The 18,930-nt window shown below is 43.1% G+C and overlaps 1 protein-coding gene across 1 annotated transcript in view; it reads right to left on the bottom strand.

Moving 5' to 3' along the window:
- CFAP46 (cilia and flagella associated protein 46) overlaps window positions 1–18,930 on the bottom strand; it is a 66,350-nt gene that overhangs the window by 22,404 nt on the left and 25,016 nt on the right. The window contains exons 20-36 of the mRNA XM_068140474.1: window positions 17,523–17,704; window positions 14,929–15,060; window positions 11,500–11,665; window positions 10,578–10,662; window positions 10,331–10,469; window positions 9,667–9,850; window positions 9,069–9,228; window positions 8,263–8,453; window positions 6,894–7,007; window positions 6,434–6,595; window positions 5,933–6,081; window positions 4,617–4,715; window positions 4,189–4,318; window positions 3,145–3,291; window positions 1,738–1,938; window positions 1,403–1,509; window positions 508–678 (exon numbers count right to left, since the gene is read on the bottom strand). Coding sequence (XP_067996575.1) covers window positions 508–678; window positions 1,403–1,509; window positions 1,738–1,938; window positions 3,145–3,291; window positions 4,189–4,318; window positions 4,617–4,715; window positions 5,933–6,081; window positions 6,434–6,595; window positions 6,894–7,007; window positions 8,263–8,453; window positions 9,069–9,228; window positions 9,667–9,850; window positions 10,331–10,469; window positions 10,578–10,662; window positions 11,500–11,665; window positions 14,929–15,060; window positions 17,523–17,704 — 2,519 coding nt within the window. The remainder of the gene's footprint in view (window positions 1–507; window positions 679–1,402; window positions 1,510–1,737; window positions 1,939–3,144; window positions 3,292–4,188; window positions 4,319–4,616; window positions 4,716–5,932; window positions 6,082–6,433; window positions 6,596–6,893; window positions 7,008–8,262; window positions 8,454–9,068; window positions 9,229–9,666; window positions 9,851–10,330; window positions 10,470–10,577; window positions 10,663–11,499; window positions 11,666–14,928; window positions 15,061–17,522; window positions 17,705–18,930) is intronic.

An 18,930-nucleotide genomic window follows, 5' to 3' on the forward strand; every position in this document is an offset into this window, starting at 1 on the left:
TACAGTGCAAGACACAAAGAGAGGCAGCTCCTGTTCTGGAGTCTGTATTCACCAGGCACAAACTGGCAGAATAGCCAAGTACAAGACTTCACATGGGGACAGCTTGGAAAGAGCTGGGAGTGAAGGCATACCATGTTTTGAAATACTGCTCTTTGCAGCAATTTCTCAACAACCTTTCAACAGTAAGGACTGCAGAAGCCTGCAAATACATGAGCATGGCTGCCAAAATGCCTTTACAAATGGGATGACAAAAAGCTGACTTAGAGACCTTGGTACTTTGTTGTGACAGGAACATCACTAGTACCATAAGAGTCACTCTTCTTCCAGTGAAAAGAATTTTCATCCCTACACTGTTTAACACATCAAAAATGCAAGTAGCAATGTAACACCAAGATATAAACCCTGCCAATATTCTCTGCTCGTCTCCATCTTTAACTGGACTGTGAAAATGCAAACCATACATTTTGTGCACTGCTCAAACCTCAGCCATGAGAGCTGTAATCTTACCTGTGCACATTTGCACATTCCAGCAGGATCTCAGCACTGCAGTGTTTATGCCCATAGTGAAAGAAGTCCTTCTCACTTTGAACTAATTTATTGTAAGACTCCTGTAACATATGTGGCAACTGACAAGGCTCAGCATTAACTGCCATAGAATGTATCTGAATGGCTGTTTTCCTAGGAATAGAAATTCAGGACAAGACAGCAGTCAGAAAGCACAGGCTGTGTTTGAGAACAGACATATTTCTCTCTGTTCTCCTTGAAAGTGTAAGAATTTCTTTGAGTTTGTGGTCTAAAATTACAGTTGGTCCTGAAAAAAGAAATCAAAATACTGTATTGTCAGATTAGAAATGTCACTTGTTCCATGCATCTCATTATTCAAACTGCCCAGGCCTAATCTGTTGAACTGAGAAGACTAAGAGGCTCCCCCTTCCAACCCCAAAGTTTACATTTCTGTAAGAGAAGGAAGTGTAGGTGTTACACACTTACATCCTTTTACCCACACATTTTAACCTCTCTGTGCTTGGAGTTTCTTGTTTAGTTTTACCCTTGGTTTATGGTGAGAAGCAGGTCCATACTGCAGACCACAGTGGAGTTGTGGAAGGATCTGCTCAGACATCCCTGCACAGGCAGAGGAATCTTGCTCTGTGGGGCAAACTACACCACAAATTATGCACAAGAGGTTGTGGTATCTGAACTGCCTTACTAAGAGAATGCTTAGTAGGGCTGTATATGAGAAGAAATTGGAAAGAAAATCTTAAATAAAAACCAGAAAACCATAAACTACTGCGAAAAAAAGATAGTAAAGAATCCACAGAATGCATCTTACAGAAATAAAGATGAATGGTAAAACCCACCATGCATCTGCATTGGAGCTTCATAGTAGAGGCTGGGCACTTACCTGGCTTCAAGGGATGCAATTACAAAACCCAACTCTGACTGCCTGTTGGGTCTCTTCTCTAAAGCAGATCTGAGCACACCTACAGTGTGTTCCAGTATCTCACAAGCCTGCACGTGACATCAGAAAAGGGGTTTAATACATACAGTAGTACCTTTCAGGATCTAGACATAGTATCTGTACAACTATTTAAGATATTTGTAAGGCAAATGCATGCTAGGAAACAATACTGGAAGTTCTAATCTTTATTAAATGTGGAAAATGAACACATTAATGTGAACAGAGGGAGGCACCACTGCTGCAAAAAAAGCAGCATCAAACCCAAAAAACTTCCTTACCATGCTCTGTCTTCCTTCCTCCTCTCCCTCTAAAATTGCTTCTGTTAGACTGAGAGTACTGTTGTACCAAAACTGCTCATTTCCTCCCAGGAGCTGTGCTTTCTCAAGGAGTGCTTTAGCTTGCCCGTGGTTTCTCTCCAGGTTGGCCAATACAGCAAGTAAGTACAAGCACCTTGACACATCATGCAGGGCCCCCAGTTCCTAGGAAGAAAGATGTGACCTATATACAAAAGATGTACTACAGTTGTTTCTATTTAATTTTCTTCACCTTTCAGACTGAACTTCTGCACAGGCACAGAAATCAGGGGATGTTATTTCCTCAACTGTCTGCACAATCCCTTAGTTACTCCTTTTATTACTTTGCTTTGTTCCAAAAACATAAACAACTTCTTATCAGGGACTTGAAATCTTCCCCTACGCTCTGTACTTCTTTGTGCTGCCATACCTCCTCCTATAAGCCCTCTTCCTGCCATCACTTAGTCTGGATCTGCTGTCACTTGTTATCTGATGAAGCCATGTGGTGAGGACAGCCTTCTGTCAACTGAGGTCTCGATACACTGACACTCCAGTAAACCTGCAGTGCTACTGTACGCTAGTTACAAACTACATACTAGAAGTACCCAAGAGCCACATGCACAGTACCTTAGAGCATACACACAGGGTATTAGCAAGAAATCCTGCCATAAAAACCACTGTCCTCCCGGATGTCCTTTGAACTGCTCTCAATGTACAACACTACATCACAAGACACATATTACTGAGGTCTTTAAATATTATTAGTTGCCATTGTTCAAGTACTGTTGGTCAAGCTGTTCATGACTCATGACAAACACATAGGCAGTTTTTGCCCATGTAAGAAAAATTATGATGTGGAATAGCAGCATAATTACACTTTTTAAAGTAAAGGATTTATTGCAGTAATTCTGTTTCAGTCCATACAGCCAAGATGAAAGCTATAATGGAGAACAGGAGATGTAGGAAGAACAAAGTAATCTCTTTGTAATAACAAGGTGATGTGGATTTATTTGGTGGAACACACAGACACTTATTCCAAATCTGCTAGAATGACATCATAATTTCAGTGTCAATCAAAGCACAGTTAGCAGAAGAACCATAATAAAATCCATGTTCGCACATCTTCCAAGGTCACTGCAAAGCAGACAGAGATGCTGAGACTACTTCACAGCTGAAATAATCTTCAGACAGTTTCCACAGTTGGATTCAAGTGCCACATATTTAAATATAGACCTTGTGTGTGCTGAAACTCAAACAACATAGGTTTGGGGTGGAAAGAGGGGAAAGTTTGGGTTTGCAATTTGATGATGATGATTAGGAATGACTGCATCAAAATGAACATTTTCTGCCAGGTTTTATTAATGTTCTTTTCCTACTTAGTTTCTGATGTACCTGAGCTGCACCGTGGGCCTCTGAAAGCAGAAGTCTTGCCTGTTGATACAAGCCTAGCTGGATCAGTACTTCAGCCTTTTCTATCCACAGGTAAGGGAAAGAAAGTGCACTCGATCCTTTTCCTGCTACTGCATTGAACTCAAAAGCCTGAAAAACAACAAAATATTATTCCTTCACCACTTTAAAAACTAAACTAGAGGAATATACATTGATACTAACTATGACACTCTATTCCTGATACATTTCACAGTCCAGCACTATTGCCCTAACTTTGAAATTCAGCATTATATTACAGGTCATACACATTTACTGTGAGATTTGGATTTCATACTCTTCAAAAGGCACTGAACTAGTAAGTATGTACTGTAAGATCAGCTACTGTTGTGAAGAAGTTGATTCTTGGTAGTAACTAAAAAAATCAAATAAAGAAACTACTTGCTAGGGATAAAAGAGGTGACACAAGAGGGATTAGCAATTAGGAAAGCAAATTTTTTACATGCACAAAAATGGACAAATATACAAAGAGAGCAGAATGATGTGACGAAAACACAGACAGAACTCCCATAATAGAGAGGAGGTGGAGGTAAGCTTCAAGAATATCAGTAAGGCAATCATCATCCTAAAGAAGAGACAGAACAGCACAGTTAAGTATTGGCATCTCTTTAAAACAGTGTGTAAGAGGGAGCAAAACAGTATGCAGTGATGTAATGGAGAGAGGAAGAAGAGAAAACAAGACCAAGAGCAAACACAATGGTTGGGGTTTTTTGCTTCTCAGTCTTTTCTTTTGCTTTGCATTAGAGACAAATCCCATTAGTAGAAAAGTAGCTGTATTGTGTACGAATGCAGATTCTGTCCTTCCTGTCCCACAATAAAAACATGCCAAACAGCTCACTGCCAGCTGAAGCCTGTCAGCAGAATTTAAGTAGGATGCATTTTTAGTGACTTGTGTGTCCATGTATTTTTCAAGTATAAAAATATTTAAAACCAAACAAGTATATAAAAATAAAAGTAAGTTATTAAAGAAACTGTAGTAGAAACAAAAACCTTTTCACTTGAAGCAAGGATATTCTCATCCCTACTACCACTCAGCTGACCATCTGCAGAAACTGCTTTTCCATCTTCTGTCTCAGTAGGAGCTTGCTTTTCTTTTTTCAGTGCAATCTCATGCCTACACCTACATGACAGGAAAGAAAGAGTACATTCAGGGATATTTCACGAGTTCTTCATCATGAAATGTTAGCGTGTAAGGTACCTTTCTCCCTCTGTGGAAAGATATAAAACAATCAGGCACAGAATCTAAGGTAACAACTGATACACCAAATCTGTGTTAAGAGATCATGGAGTTTGTTTTTCTGGGGGTTTTTTGGTTGTTTTTTTTGTCATTGTTTTGGTCCCCTCTGCCCTCCAAACCCCCTTATCAACTGTAGGGAAAAGTCTCAACTAAAAAGAGCCTCTGTGGTGAAAACACCTACATTGCTTGTTCCAATTCACTAATGTGTGCTTCTCCAGCAGCTTTCTCATGATACAAAGATGCCTGACTCAGTTTCAGGTCTGAACATATCAGCGCGATTCTAAGAATACAAAGAATCAAGGTTTAAGAAACAATCAGAAACATCCGCATGCTGCTTCCAATAAGCACAATATACATAAGGAGCCAGCACTCCACGTTGGTCAATCCTCCCTTCCTGTGTAATGAATAACATTCCCAATAAGGAAAAATGTTAATTAAATAGGGGAAATGAGCTAGTTGAAATTGCCCATCGATAGAGGTTATGGGCTAAGGAGTACAAGTTTGAGTTAGATGCTTTATTTTGAAGATCAAACCACCTGCACAGGCACCTTTCACTAAAGTAGGTGGCTCAAAGCCCTATCCAACTGACCTTTAAGTCCCTCCATCAAAGCCATCTCTCTCCAACTCAATGGCAAAAATTATGTAGTGAAAATACCAAATTACTCAGAACGTGATCCCACTGCAGTGTGCAAAAGATCCCACCCATGTGTATGTGCTAAGCTACTTCTCAGTACTGCATGAAGGGTAACATATTCACGCACACCCGTCTGATCACACAAAAATCAGGTCACAAATACTAACAAAATACCGTGAAATAACCCCAAACCTTGCAGAGTCAGCAACAGCAAAATCTGTCTTGTAATACAAGAACTCACTAATCAAGCAGCAACCCAGATGAGCACACATTCATTTGCATACATCACTACTTATCTGCTCTGCAACGTGGGATCAGTTTCAGGCAGTACAAAAATAGGTGGTGTGCCATTTCACAAACTACTGCAAATTAAGCCAACAATTATTGCTTATAACTGCTCATTGTTATGCAAACATTATGCAACACACTTCAAAAGTGCATGAGAGTGTCACAGCTGTAGGGAAGAGAATGCCCTGATTTGGGATACTTCACTGGGTTCTTAAGCTAAAGACTATTTCTGATGCAAAATGGGAGTCTGCCTCTTGCACAGTAATACCCTTATGGAAATTTGCTTTTTCAGTTAAGGGACAAAAGGCATTTCAAAAATTATTCACATGAACAAGGCTTGGGTTCAGAGTCTTTTAAACCTTTCCTTGTGGAGATCATGTTCAGTAACAGAGAAACTTGGTGGATTTAACTCCACAGCAAACCAATTAATGAAAATGTTATTAAAATGCATAAAATAGGAAAGAAAAACTAATCGTTGCCAATATAAAACAGTAAGTCACAGAAAATCTTGTTACATTTTAGCGAAGTGATAATCCGCTCCAGCTTCTTTTCTATTCAAAATAAAGGATACAAACCGAAGGTGATAAAGATCAGACAAACTTCTGCATCCCACAACTTCATTAGCAATAACTTCAGCTAGCTGAAAGATGGGAAGAATCAAGTGGGGGCAAAAAATCTTCTGTAGCTCTTTAGATAAAAGGTCCATAAAATACAAAGTACACATCTGAAAAGAATGTTTTTTTACATTCAGTCAGTATAAACATCATTTTGCAGAGAATAAATGTTAAATTAGTACGTTCCAAATGTCACTAAAGTAATCATAATAAACTTCCCAGCTGAAAAAGCAGCTAGGTACAGAGCAAGCCAGTAAATTAATCCTGTATATTAAGCTCATTCAGAATACAGAGCATACAGAGAACACCACTTCTTGAGGTAATAATGAAGACTTGGTACAAAGAAATACTTCTGGAAGCTTTTTATTGCACAGACAGAAAAACAAAAAAGCAACATAGTTCTCTGCTACCAATTTTTTTCCTAGATATTAGATGCTCCAGAGTTTTGAGGATTGTACTTACAGGTTTTGGGAAATTGTCCCAGTTAATTCCATAGCTGTTTGTTTTCTCTTTAAGAGCGTCTCTCATTTCCTTGGGACAGTCATAATGAGCCCATTCCTCCACACTGGCTGGTAAGGTATCCACTGATCGTTTCCTTTTCAGCTCCTCTGTCACAACTTCAACCTAAGATAACAGAACACTCAGCTAACATCCACAAAAAGCACCTGCTCAGCACCCTTTGAGTTTTGGTGGGGCTGCTGTGACCTGCAGGCTGCGTGTTTCACAAAACAACAGCATTTTGACAAAGGGAAATTATCTGTGCACTGATGACCTGTCAGGCCCATGCCATCAAGAGAGACAGAGAAATACTTCACAGGTTATGGCAGTCTTTACAGGAAAGCATCTGAACTATTTCACAAAGGATCCCAGGGAACCATCTCTCAGAGGTGATTGTTTGAGCACCACAGGAAAGGGCTCTTACTTGCTGCTCTTTCTTTTTGTCCTTCTTTGTTTTAGGAGCATTTATTGATTGTACCTTCTGAGGAGCTGTAAGTTGTGAAGACTTTGCAATTGGTCCTGATGCGGACAGCGATACCTAGACAATCAAAACATTAGTCAATTACTGTCAGTACTCAGTAGCAATGTTAATTACAGCAAGTCACCACCTACAGCTAGTAGTAAGTGTTACATATTGTGACAGGAGCTTTCTTCAGAAAACCAGTATTTGAGAGACTCCTAGATGCTCACATTATTTGGGCAAGCATTGAGGATGATCATGACAATGCAATTCATCATCTTCCCTGTGATAAATGCTACTGCTACTTTTTTAACCTGTACACTTGGAAATTCAATTCCTTTTCTTAACCACTAGTCTGGGTCGCTGAGTCTTCTGTAAGGGATGGTTTCCATGGCAGAGTGATCTACAAGACTGAAGAGCCACTGTTCTGCTTCTGGATTAGTCCTCTATAATGCTACTAGCGAATGTTATATAAAAGAAATGAAAAGACTATTTTTCTCAGGAGAATCAAGAGTAGAACAAAAAATAAGAATAAATGTAATCTTGGATGCTGCACAGTTGGTGAGAATTTTAGATTTCAAAAGTCAGAGGCAGCTGACTTGGCTTGGATTATTCAGGTGTTCATTCTGGCATCTTCTGCTGAGTCGCTGAAGTCCTAACACTTGAGAGCCTGTTTGAGGACCTGACATCTGCACTCAGGCCTGCTTTACTTTGTACTCCAGAACAAGGTTACGCTACCCTGCAGAACCTTCACTCCTTTAATGCCACATGGTTGTTATTCTTGTTTAGCTGTAAACATGAGTTCTTAGGTTGACTATCACTGTCCTACAGCTGGCACTGACAGCTGCATAACTCTATTTGAGAAATCAAAGATTTGTTTGATTCAAAATGCTGTAACAATGAAAAGCTGGTTGGAAAATATTAATCAGTGAGCACTGCCTGTCTACCCTGTTTCTCAAAACTTCACAAACTGATCAATTGCATTTAACTGTCACACAACTGAACCTAAGTGAAGGTCCATCCTCAGAGCTACCAGCAGTTTTCAGTATGAGCTCTGATACTTCTAAGACTCTTTAACAAATTTAAACCAAACACTTTAGAACCTTTTGCACAAAACATATGAACATACTCCAGAGAAAGAAGGTGCCACTGCTTCTACCTGCAACATCTCTTCTCCCTTTTCCTGAGTTTTCTTGTCTGATCCTTACACACCAGCTATACCAGAAACCTGGCACCCTAATTCCAAGATACTGTGAAATCCACTGCCCTAATGCGATGTAATCCAATACATTGCAAAACAACAACACAACACAGCTGTCTCACACCACCTCACCTGCCAGATCCGGAGGATACAGGCATAGGCCATCAAACAGTGCTGCTGATGAGAAGGAGAACTACAGCCAGAAATGAAAGCCATTAATGTCTGTGCTCTAAACAAAGCTTCCAATTGTTTAATATCGCTCAAATCTTCCAAATTCATCTGGGGCATGGCATCATGTGATCCAGTGTCTACCTTCAAGTGTCCTGTAGGCAAAAAATTCAGTACAGTCCTTTTTTCTGCTTGCAGTGAGAATATTTTAAATGTGTTCAAAAGTTTAACTTTATTATTTGAAAGCGAAAATATTTATGCACACTTTAACGATATCTTATTGAAATACATCTGTGGGAAAGACAGTCTAAGCTCAGTCATTTAAGTAGCATTGTAGTCAAACTGGAAAAGTCTTCTTGATCCTAATGCAGTGATTTCTACAGTGACCAAAGACCATTTCCTAACCAGCAAGTAGCCCAGCCGGTCAGCACTCGCTTTGGAAGCAGAGGTGGGCACTTACCAGTGTGCTTAATGGGATCTCATCAGTACTTACCAATGCCTAAAGGGTGCAGCAGCATCTCACAACTCAGGAATCCCTAGGTAGGGCAGGAGCTGTACCTTACTGTAGCAAAAGCCTGAGGACTGGTCCCCATGGTAGGACACAGCATTCACAGATGTACTCAAGCTCACACAGAACAAATGACAGAGAGCATTGGAGATAACACAGCCAAGCTGCATCCAGTCCTTGTGGTAACCAAGCTGTAAATTAAGAATATCCCTGGCAGTTGCAGCTGGGAAATTCCTCTGAAGGGTATACACCTCTCACATACCTTCTCCTTGTGAGGATGGCATAGAAAATTTCTTAGGTAGCAAGAGATCTACCACCCAGTCCAGAGGTTTAATGACATCATTGAGGGGAAACTGGTTGCAATATAACCACTGAGCGAATTCCAGCAGGTAATCAACTTTCTGCCATTCATTTTCTTGTTTCTATAAACGTAATAAAGAAGAGTGAATTTCTATTTGGTGAGGTAAACCATCAGAATGATAGTCAAAAGTCCAATTTAGTCTTAACAAAAGTAACACAGAAAAATTTGACAGCAGGCAGTTTTATAGGCATCACATAATCCGTTATGCTAAACAGAAGACTCTAGCAGTTAATTCTTTGCTTTAGCAAAGCTTCTTGCAGCTGGCTACTTTTAAACATTTTTCTTTGGCAGGACTCAGCTGCACTTTTACTGGATACTAAGTTCAGCCACACCAAGTTTTGCTACTGAAGAGCAACTTCAAAGTTATAAAAAGTAAGGGCTGGTGTACAGTGTCTTCCTGCCAGTTCAGTTCTAAACTCTGCAGAATTTGCAAGCCCGTGAGTCACCTGAGAAGCTTCAATTCCATCAGCATCGGAAGGTGTGGTGACACCTGACAAACCTGTACAGCAGTGATGGCATTCTGGAAACAGCTTAACTGTCCAACAGTAGTGCTGGAGACTGTCACCAGGTGATGCCACATTTGTGACAAATAATCTTCACTTTCATCTCTCAGTTTCTCAATGTCCATTGTAAAATTGCATCCCAATCTTGCCTTCACTGTAACTCTATGCTTAAAAATGAGGCTAGAAAAGACCATACAAATTGCAAGTTACTTGTATCTGTACCTGTAAAGACAACCTTTGTGATTAGAATAGATACACAAGTTTGTATCAATATAGTGAAGTTTACAAAGGGATGTAACAGGGCATGTATCCTTGAACTTGGATAAGACCATGTAAACAGTAACCTAGAGAATTTACTTTCATTTAGCAAAAATGGGTTTACAGCTAGGAAAACTAAAGCTTCTGCTTCACAGTCACATTTCGTGCACCCATTTTCTTGGAAAAGTAAGATCCTACACAAGTTTTTAAGAACTAAACAGACTGATGGTAAGAAGCACTGCTGACCTACATCTTTCTCATCAGACAGACACAACTGTGTTTTCTGCTCCAAGAAGTGACAGGCTGACAGTCTCCTGAGGCAAAATCAAAAATTACTCAAGAGTTTTATACCTGTCAAGAATCAAGATGCTATTTGTAACAAAAAAAAGCTAAAGAACCTACAGCCTGTGTCTTGTCGGAGGCAAAACCTGAATAGCTTCATCCAAGACTTTCAGTGCTGTCTCCCAGTCAGCTTGATCAGCATATATGTGGAATAATAACCCATATAAGGAGGTTCTTAATGTCAGATCTTCCTTAGCACCTGTGAAGTATAGTCAAAGGATTTATTAGTATACTCCAAATTTAGAGCCATGTTATTACAAAATAATGGGGGGGGCTCATGATCAGATCAAAAGAAGGAAGGACATACCTGGGAGAAAGCATCCATCTGATAGTCCAATACTTTGAAAATCCTTTGTAATCCACTGATGCAAAGGCAACAACTCTCTCTTCTCCTAAAAAGACAAAAAAGAGAAAACCTGTAAAAAGACCTTTATCTTTCAGTTAATACCTGTCTTTATGCATTACTGCACTCCTACTTCACTTGTAAAGCAGTATCAACTGTTAACCTGCTACTTAAATAGCCACTTCTGCAGGAGGTGAGAACCACAGCCACCTCCAGTGTTGTGATACAAACCCAACACAGCAATAATCTGACTCAGCAACATTCAATATTCATCACCCACATGACTGCAAAGGAGTGACCTTTCCAGGCTGCACATGCTGTTCACAAGCCACAAGCATCTCATTTCATTCCTGACTCCCAGCACAGGTTGGATTCTAATTCCTTCCTACTGCCAAAGCACTAAATCATTTGTTACCAAACTGAAGATATGCAAAGCAAAAATTCTTCTGCAAAATGGAAATCCCTTTTTGCAAGTAGAAGAGGAATTTGAATCTGCAGATGTGAGAATCTTAATTTAATTACACTTCCCTTCCTCAGTTTGTGTTTTCAGATCTACTGTCATGCTTTCCTAAGTGACAGATTTTTTCCTGTGTTTCCTAAACACGACTTTTTTGTAAGCTTCACAAAGTGAAACACTACAGCCTTTCAGACAGCAAGGTATTTTGAAGAGAACCGTTGCAAGTTGTACAATTGCCTAAGACCAGAAGAACCACCAGTGGAATGCAGGCAAGAAACTCTGTATGTGCTTATGACAAAGAAGTCACCTTCCCCTCATATGAAAGGCACCTTGAAATATGCACCCAGAGCTTCAGAACAAACCAAACTCTTCCAACAATACCAATCCCTCAGCCAAGCATAATTAACAATACTTACTAGATATTCTTACCTGTTTATTTTTAGATTCTGCTTTGATTATATTCTTAAGAAATATTTCAGTGGGTTCTTTAAACTGCCCTCTGTCTTGAGGAGAACCTAACAAGGGCAAACATGTATTCCAAAAGTGTCTAGCTGCAAACATTACAAGAGGATAACTTCCAGCTCTCCCTGCAAACCTGCAGAAAGTGAAGTACAGCTTAATGAAGAACAATCAAACTTTAGCCAAAATGAGGGATTTTACTTCCCCAAACATGTAGGTTCACCTGATCACCACCTCCATACATGATCTCATCATGGGCATCATACCCAAGTTATTATCCATCTTCATATACAAACCAACTTCACACATTCAGCAGAAGCAGCAACAAACAAGACCCATATTACATCCCTTTGTAAACTTCACTATATTGATACAAGACGCTATTGCTGGGGAGTAATAGCTCAAGAGTCTTCCTTTAAAACATAGCAGAAATCTACCTGAGATGATCTCATCGGCTTCAACACTTTGGCTTCCTGTTATGCTAATATTTCATTCTAAAAACACCAACAGAACACAACAATTATTAAAATGCTATGGATTTTGCACAGCACAGTCCTGCTTTAACACATGCCTCTGACTGCACTCAGACTGGTTCAAGCGTAATCCACGCATGATCATGATCAGGGTTGCAACACCATGCAATCTTCACGTGAGTGAGCAAAAGCCTTAGCATTCAGCTCAGAATTAGGGATTGGTATTATCCCAATGAACAGTTTCACGGTTTTCAGAAAAGCAGGTTTTGAATGGTGATCTTTGTCATTTCCTCCCAGTTTCATGATTTTTAAGGTGTATATGGTCACATACACTATGTCTTAACCAGCCTCACTGTGGCCTAGCTTTTTGCTCACCGCTTGTCTCCTTTTCGGAGTCTCTTGAGCTATGTCTATAGATACATGCTCAGTCCTCCCTGAAACAGTGCTTTGCATAAAAGACAGCTTCATCCACAACACAACATCCCCCAACAGCTCTGTCATGCAGCTAGGCTAACCCCACTCACCACTCTCCAACGTTAACAGCCTGTATGAGCCACCACATCTCCATCTGCCCCGAGCTCTAGTTGCCTGATGCCGCTCATTATTTTGTTCCTTCCAAACAGCAAAGCATTGCTACTGATTTCATGCCTCCAGCACCTTCTCCTGCCTATTTATTTTTTAAAGCAATCTTTACACTTTTGGTTCCTGACACACAGTTCACAATATTAATACAATGCTCTACAAGAGCAGAGGCTGAGGACTGGGTGCAAAAGATGTTGAGTTGCTGGAATGTGTCCAGAGAAGGGCAACAAAGTTGGTGAGGGGTTTGGAACACAAGCCCTATGAAGAGAGGCTGAGGGAGCTGGGGTTGCTTAGCCTGCAGAAGAGGAGGCTCAGGGGAGACCTTCTTGCTCTCTTCAACTACCTGAAGGGAGGTTGTAGACAGGCGGGGGCTGGTTTCTTCTCCCAGGCAACCAGCACCACAACCTTGACAGGGACCTTGACAGGCTGGAGAGGTGGGCACAGGCCAACCTCATGAAGTTCAATAAGAGCAAGTGCAGGGTCCTGCATCTGGGTCGAGGCAATCCCAGGCACAAATACAGGCTAGGCAGTGACTGGCTGGAGGATAGCCCTGAGGAGAGAGACTTGGGGGTGCTGGTGGACAAAAAGCTCAACATGAGCTCTCAGTGTGCACTTGCAGCCCGCAAAGCCAATCAGATCCTGGGCTGCATCAGGAGAAGTGTGGCTAGCAGGTCGAGGGAGGTGATCCTCCCCCTCTACTCAGCCCTGGTGAGACCCCACCTGGAGTACTGTGTCCAGTTCTGGAGCCCCTATTACAAGAGGGATGTGGAGGTGCTGGAACGTGTCCAGAGAAGGGCCACGAGGATGATCAGAGGGCTGGAGCACCTCTCCTATGAGGACAGACTGAAGGAGTTGGGGCTGTTCAGTCTGCAGAAGAGAAGGCTCCCAGGTGACCTAATTGTGGCCTTCCAGTATCTGAAGGGGGCCTACAGGAAGGCAGGGGAAGGACTTCTCAGGATATCAGGTAGTGATAGGACTAGGGGGAATGGAATGAAGCTGGAGGTGGGGAGATTCAGGCTGGATGTGAGGAGGAGGTTCTTCACCATGAGAGTGGTGAAACCCTGGAATGGGTTGTCCAGGGAGGTGGTCGAGGCCCCGTCCCTGGGGGTGTTTAAGAGCAGGCTGGATGAGGCTCTGTCCAGCCTGATCTAGTGTGGGGTGTCCCTGCCCATGGCAGGGGGGTTGGAACTAGATGATCCTTGTGGTCCCTTCCAACCCTGAATGAAACTATGAAACTATGAAACTATGAAACAAGAGGATACAGTATCAAGCTGTGCCAGGGGAGGCTCAGACTGGATGTTAGGAGGAAATTCTACACAGAGAGAGTGATTGCCCATTGGAATGGGCTGCCTGGGGAGGTGGTGGAGTCACCATCACTGGAGGTGTTCAGGAGGAGACTGGATAGGGTGCTTGGTGCCATGGGTTAGTTGTTTAGGTGGTGTTGGATGATAGGTTGGACACAATGATCTTGAAGGTCTCTTCCAACCTGCTTTATTCTATTCTATTCTGATGAGCAGTTCTGAAGAAAAGGACCCGGAGATCTTGGTGGATAGCAAGCAAGCAGTGGGCTCTGGCAAGAATGGCCAAGCATATCCCAGGCTCTATAAGCAGGAACTGACAATAGATCGAGGGGATTGATTATCACCCTCTAGTCAGCACTCCAGATCACAGTGAGACAAGGCCACCAGTTTCACCACCCAACACTGTGGCATCCAGGCCACCCAACAGCTGCTGCACAGGGACAACCTGCAACAAGCTTAGTGGAAGACCACCAAGATGATCCAGGGACTGAAGCACTTGCCTTAAGAAAAGGGTCTGAGGGTACAGAGGTAGTTCAGTGTGGAGAAGAGTTGGCTTTGGGAGAATTAAGGGTGGGAAGTTTCTTAATAACCTAGCAAAGTTATTGAGAAGCAGCAGCCAGGGTCTTCACAGTGGATGGAAGGACATGTAACAACAGGTGTAAGCTGAAATAAGAAAGGTTCAGAGTGGGTATAAGCAGAAACATTTCCCCCGTGAGTACAGTCAAGCAGTGGAGCAGGTTACTCACAGAGTTGTGCAGCCTCCATTCACAGAGGCTTTCAATACCCCGACTGGATAAAGCCCTCAGCTGGCCCTAGGCTGAGAAGGAATTTGGACTAGAGTCCTTTTGAAGTCCCTTCCAACCAGATTTTCCTATGATGCTACAACATTACAAGCAATTCCATGTGGAAAACACTCGGTAAATCTGCTCAAGTGTAAAAATCGGTCAGATCCTTACTTAATTGGGAGAGGATACAGTGATCCTCCAAATCTGTAAATGAAATTTTAGGTCTGTTTTATATTAGTCTCTTAAGATCAAACTTACCTGGCACTCTGGACAAAGGCTTCTGATGCTGACACACACATGTGTTTTCTTCCAGAGGACTTTTCCATTATACTCTTTCCTTGTATACAGGCAGCAATGCTTAACATTTCTTGTGTTGCCGTGTTTCCAGGCCTGAATAAAGGCAAACAATTCAACAAGTGCCAGCCTTCAGTCCAAGATCATACCAGTTCCTAGTAATGACACTTTCAAGTTGTTATTTAATAGCTTCAGAGGGTACACATGCTTCTTCTGACTTTTTAAATCAGAAAATAGCTGAAAAACAGAGTATTTTGTGAAAAGATATCAGAAATGCAGTATCTTTTTCACAGCTCTGATGGAAATAACAATGAATCCGATTTTTAAACATTATCTACATTTAGCAAAGGGAGAAAATGCATTTGGAGTTTTTTGATGCTTTCTTTTGGAATCGGTCTCGTTATGACCGGGAAAGCATGCACAGGACTGAGGAGAAATTGATTGGGTTCATATTCTACTATTTTTAAAAGAAGAGAATGTGTGTTTCAGTCCCAGCTCTCTCGAGCCTCATTGCCCTTCTCTGGCATAGTTACATTCCTGTTGAAGCCACACGCCTAGGTGGACTACCTGACACCAGAGCTTTGGTACAGTAGCTGCTATGACTCACAGCTCCATCTCACTCCATGAGCTGTGTAGACCCTTCACGTACCAGAGCCATTACAGCACTGGATGCAGTTTGTATCAGCAGAAGAGCTGGAATAAGCTACTTTTTGCTTGGAAATGAGAAACTTGCAGAAAGACCACTTCAGAGAAGCAGTGCTCCCCAGAAGACACTCCAATCAACTACACATATGATCTGGTGACTCACTTGGCTAACAGAACTCACAGTATCACAGTATCACAGTATCACTTAGGTTGGAAAGGACCTCGAGGATCATCGAGTCCAACCTATCAACACAGACCCCATGCCTAGACCATGGCACCAAGTGCCACGTCCAATCTCCCCTTGAACGCCTCCAGGGTCGATGACTCAACCACCTCCCTGGGCAACCCGTTCCAATGATGAATGACTCGCTCGGTGAAGAACTTCCTCCTCACCTCGAGTCTGAACCTCCCCTGGTGCAGCTTGAGACTGTGTCCTCTTGTTCTGGTGCTGGTTGCCTGGGAGAAGAGGCCAACCCCTTCCTGGCTACAACCACCCTTCAGGTAGTTGTAGAGGGCAATGAGGTCACCCCTGAGCCTCCTCTTCCCCAGGCTAAACAATCCCAGCTCCCTCAGCCTCTCCTCATAGGGCTTGTGTTCAAGGCCTCTCCCCAGCCTTGTTGCCCTTCTCTGGACACGCTCAAGTGTTTCGATGTCCTCCTTAAACTGAGGGGCCCAGAACTGGACACAGTACTCAAGGTGCGGCCTAACCAAAGCAGAGTACAGGGGCACTATGACCTCCCTGCTCCTGCTGGCCACACTATTCCTAATGCAGGCCAGGATGCCATTGGCCCTCCTGGCCACCTGGGCACACTGCTGGCTCATATTCAGGTGGCTGTCGATCAGCACACCCAGATCCCCCTCTGTTTGGGAGCTCTCCAGCCACTCCGACTCCAGCCTGTAGCTCTGCATGGGATTGCCGTAGCCAAAGTGCAGCCCCTGGCACTTGGACTTGTTGAAAGCCATCCCATTGGACTCTGCCCATCTGTCCAGTCGGTCGAGGTCCCTCTGCAGAGCCTTTCTACCCTCTAACTGACCAACATCTGCCTCTAACTTGGTGTCATCTGCAAACTTGCTGATGGCTGACTCTACCCCTTCATCCAGATCATCGATGAAGATGTTGAAGAGGACAGGGCCCAGCACTGATCCCTGGGGCACACCACTGGTGACTGGCCTCCAGCTGGATGTGGCACCATTCACTACCACTCTCAGGGCCCGGCCCTCAGCCAGTTCCTAACCCAGCACAGAGTGTAATGGTCCAATCCACGAGCTGACAGCTTAGCCAGCAGTTTGCTGTGGGGGACGGTGTCAAAGGCCTTGCTGAAGTCCAGGTAGACCACATCCACAGCCTCCCCACATCCACCAGACGGGTCACCTGATCATAGAAGGGGATCAGGTTGGAGAGGCAGGACCTGCCCTTCCTAAATCCATGCTGGCTGGACCTGAGCCCTTGGCCATCCTTCAGGTGCGCAGTTATTGCCGCCAGGATAATCTGCTCCATCACTTTCCCTGGCACTGAGGTCAGGCTGCCAGGCCTGTAGCTACCAGGTTTCTCCATCCGACCCTTCTTGTGGATGGGGACCACGTTGGCCAGTTTCCAGTCATCTGGGACCTCACCTGTGAGCCAGGACTGGAGGATCCTGAATGGGATCCAGAGCCACAATCTGGATGTGATGGTGCCTTTTACTCAGGCTGTGTAGCAGGGTTAAAACATCACCTCCAGCACTCAAGCAACTGGTAATAACAGTCAGCACAAGTAGGAAAACTTCACTTTCCCCTCTAACTGTACAGCTTCTTTGCAAAAAAAGATTTTTTCCCTTTTGATTATCGTGATCAGATACATTTCCCCCACATACTCTCTCTTCGAAACCCAGCTGAAATACACCACAGTATCAGGCAAAATGCCATCTACTTACATTCCACCTCTCCTAGCATCTCTACTGTGCAAGAACTTCTCATCTGTCTGCAAGATCCTTTTGGAACAAGTCATCACTATCTCATAATCATGGGATTCATATGCAAAATACATCAGTCGTGTCAGTATCTGCAATTCCACTAAGGAATCTGACCAACTGCATTCCAAAGCCAATTTCACCAACTGGGAAACAAAAAAGAGAGAAACAGAGAGTTTTAATCTTAAGTTTTACTCATGCTCTTTTCTGCAGCACTTACATGCTCACAGCTGTACCCTCCATACAAGCCACCTGGAGAAGGAACAAGTACACAATAAAATAATCCAGAAAAACAAAGAATTGAAAGAACAAGCAGAATACACAACAGAAAAGCATCATTCACCCTGCTGCATTCTAACAGTGTGTGTAAATCCAGCTGTTAAGTGCACATGCCTTCTGACCAGCAGCACCTGCCAGGGCTCTTCTGAAAATGAGTGGCACAGGAATTCTGAAATGCAGAGCCAATTTTAATTAAGCCAAAGGTAAGAATGGGAGGTGAAATCAGCCTTACAACAACAATGTCCCCTATGTTGTTTCATTACAGGATCTTGAATTGGTCAAAATGAGGAAACTATAACACTACTCTCCTAAAGCCACGGAATGAATACCTAAAGCCAACTCCTGATTTCTGGCCAAAAGCTGTAGAGCAGCCTGCATTAGATCCCTATATAAGCTGTGCCACACTAGTGCTAGACATGTCACCAGATTCCTAGCTAAGTGGGAAACTCATCATAGTCTTTCAAGAAAGCTCTTAAAAGGGAACAAAACTATAAATGTGGTAACTGAATCCATAACCTACAGCTCACTCTTCTGAGCATTAAGGACACACTCTGCACTGCCCCTGCTCCTCTAGCACAGCCTGGTAGCCAGCAGGGTCACAGGAAAGGCATGGCACTACACTGTGCTGACTTGCTGGAATGAGTCCAGAGAAGGGCAACGAAGTTGGTGAGGGGTTTGGAACACAGCCCTGTGAGGAGAGACTGAGGGAGCTGGGGCTGCTTAGCCTGGAGGAGAGGAGACTCAGGGGTGACCTTATTACTCTTTACAACTACCTGAAGGGAGGTTGTAGACAGGCTGATGATGGTCTCTTCTCCCAGGCAGCCAGTACCAGAACCAGAGGACACAGTCTCAAGCTGTGCCAGGGGAGGTTTAGGTTGGATGTTAGGAAGAAGTTCTATACAGAAAGAGTGATTGCCCATTGGAATGGGCTGCCCAGGGAGGTGGTGGAGTTGCCGTCATGGGAGGCGTTCAGGAGGAGACTTGATGGGGTGCTTGGTGCCATGGGTTAGCTGTTTGGGTGGGTTGGATTGGTTGATGGGTTGGACACGATGATCTTGAAGGTCTCTTCCAACCTGGTTTATTCTATGTATGT

The sequence above is a fragment of the Melanerpes formicivorus genome, unplaced genomic scaffold (genome assembly GCF_026170545.1).
Source record: "Melanerpes formicivorus ecotype bairdi unplaced genomic scaffold, bMelFor1.0.p_v2 SCAF_6, whole genome shotgun sequence".
Lineage (NCBI taxonomy): Eukaryota > Metazoa > Chordata > Aves > Piciformes > Picidae > Melanerpes > Melanerpes formicivorus.